This window comes from Eurypyga helias, unplaced genomic scaffold, assembly GCF_000690775.1.
Source record: "Eurypyga helias isolate BGI_N326 unplaced genomic scaffold, ASM69077v1 scaffold26306, whole genome shotgun sequence".
NCBI classification, from domain to species: domain Eukaryota; kingdom Metazoa; phylum Chordata; class Aves; order Eurypygiformes; family Eurypygidae; genus Eurypyga; species Eurypyga helias.
In genome coordinates this window covers 1-1,202 of record NW_010257608.1, presented here as the reverse complement: position 1 = coordinate 1,202, position 1,202 = coordinate 1, and the positions used below count along the sequence as shown (strand labels likewise).

The window sequence follows — 1,202 nt, the reverse complement described above, 5'->3', positions numbered from 1 at the left end:
GGAGAGGGATGAGCACCAGGAGGAACGGGCAAGGAGCCGAGCATCCAGCCAGGCTGTGGTGCCCGGCAGACCCCTGGCATGCCCAGGTAAGCATTTCAACGCAGCTCATCAGCTAGGAAAGTTTGTGGAATGCAAATATAGGGCAGGGGGCTGACTGCTGCATGAACTGCCCTTGGGATGCTCCTCTGCTGGGCTTGGCTCTGCTTGGAGCCCCCATACTGGACCTGGAGCTGGGAGACCCACAGCACGGGAGCTGTCACGCCCAGCTCGCTGGCACTGTGGCAGCTGAAGCAGCGGGATGCAGGCGGCTGATGAGCTGGAGCTGAAGTTGTGTCTCCTAACTTGCATCTCCCAAGCGCCTGCCTTAAACCTCCGCTGCTTCTGGAGGTCTCCCCTGGACACTGTGGGCAGGGGCTGCAAGGGGGTCTATGCCCAAGGAGCACCGTGTGGCACCCCTACCCCCGGCTCACCTGGATGAGCCTGCCCTGCTCCCCCTGCAGGGTGCTGAGCTCCTGCCCCATGGTGCTGTGCCCCTTCTTGAGCCCGTCACAGTCGGCACGCAGCTGCACGGCGTGGGTCAGCACCTTGGCCACCTCGTCTGCCACGGTGACCAGCAAGGCCTTCTGCTGGCTCCTGGTGGCCTTGGCCTCGGCATCGTGGTCGGTGACGGTGCGCAGCAGCGAGGTCTGCAGCCCCTCCAGGCGCCCGAAGGGGCCCGCCGCATCGGGGCAGTTGGGGTCGATGAAGATGTTGATGCGGGAACTGTCGGCTTTCTCGATGGTGACCAGCGCGTTGGCTTCCTCGGGGTTGGTGCTGATGACGGGGGGTGACTCGGTGACGGGCGCATGGTAGTGGTTCATGAAGAGGATGGCCCCCGTGACCGTCACTGCCAGGAGGACAGCCACCGAGAGCAGGACAGTGCACAGGATGTACCCGCAGCTCATCCTCTGCAGACAGAGACGCGGATGCCGTCAGGATCCGTCCGGAGGGACCTATCCCGCCCCCCTTCATCTGAGAGGTGGGTTCAAACCCTCACAGGCTTTGGGGAGGTGATGTTGGGCACAGGGGGCGGTGGCAGAGGAGGGGATGTGGGGACCCCGGGGAGCCCTGCGGTTCTGCCAGGGACACGGAGGCCACGGGCGAGCGCTTTAGTGGAGCAGCTGAACCCGCCCGGGAGCCTGAGGTATGAAATAATGAAGAGC

The 1,202-nt window shown here is 64.2% G+C and overlaps 1 protein-coding gene across 1 annotated transcript in view; it reads right to left on the bottom strand.

Moving 5' to 3' along the window:
* Positions 1-947, bottom strand: part of FIBCD1 (fibrinogen C domain containing 1) — a gene marked incomplete at both ends in the record, with an annotated part of 2,104 nt that extends 1,157 nt beyond the window's left edge. Inside the window, one exon of the mRNA XM_010154087.1 lies at positions 471-947. Within this exon, the coding sequence (XP_010152389.1) occupies positions 471-947 (477 nt within the window). The remainder of the gene's footprint in view (positions 1-470) is intronic.
* Positions 948-1,202: the final 255 nt, after the last annotated feature.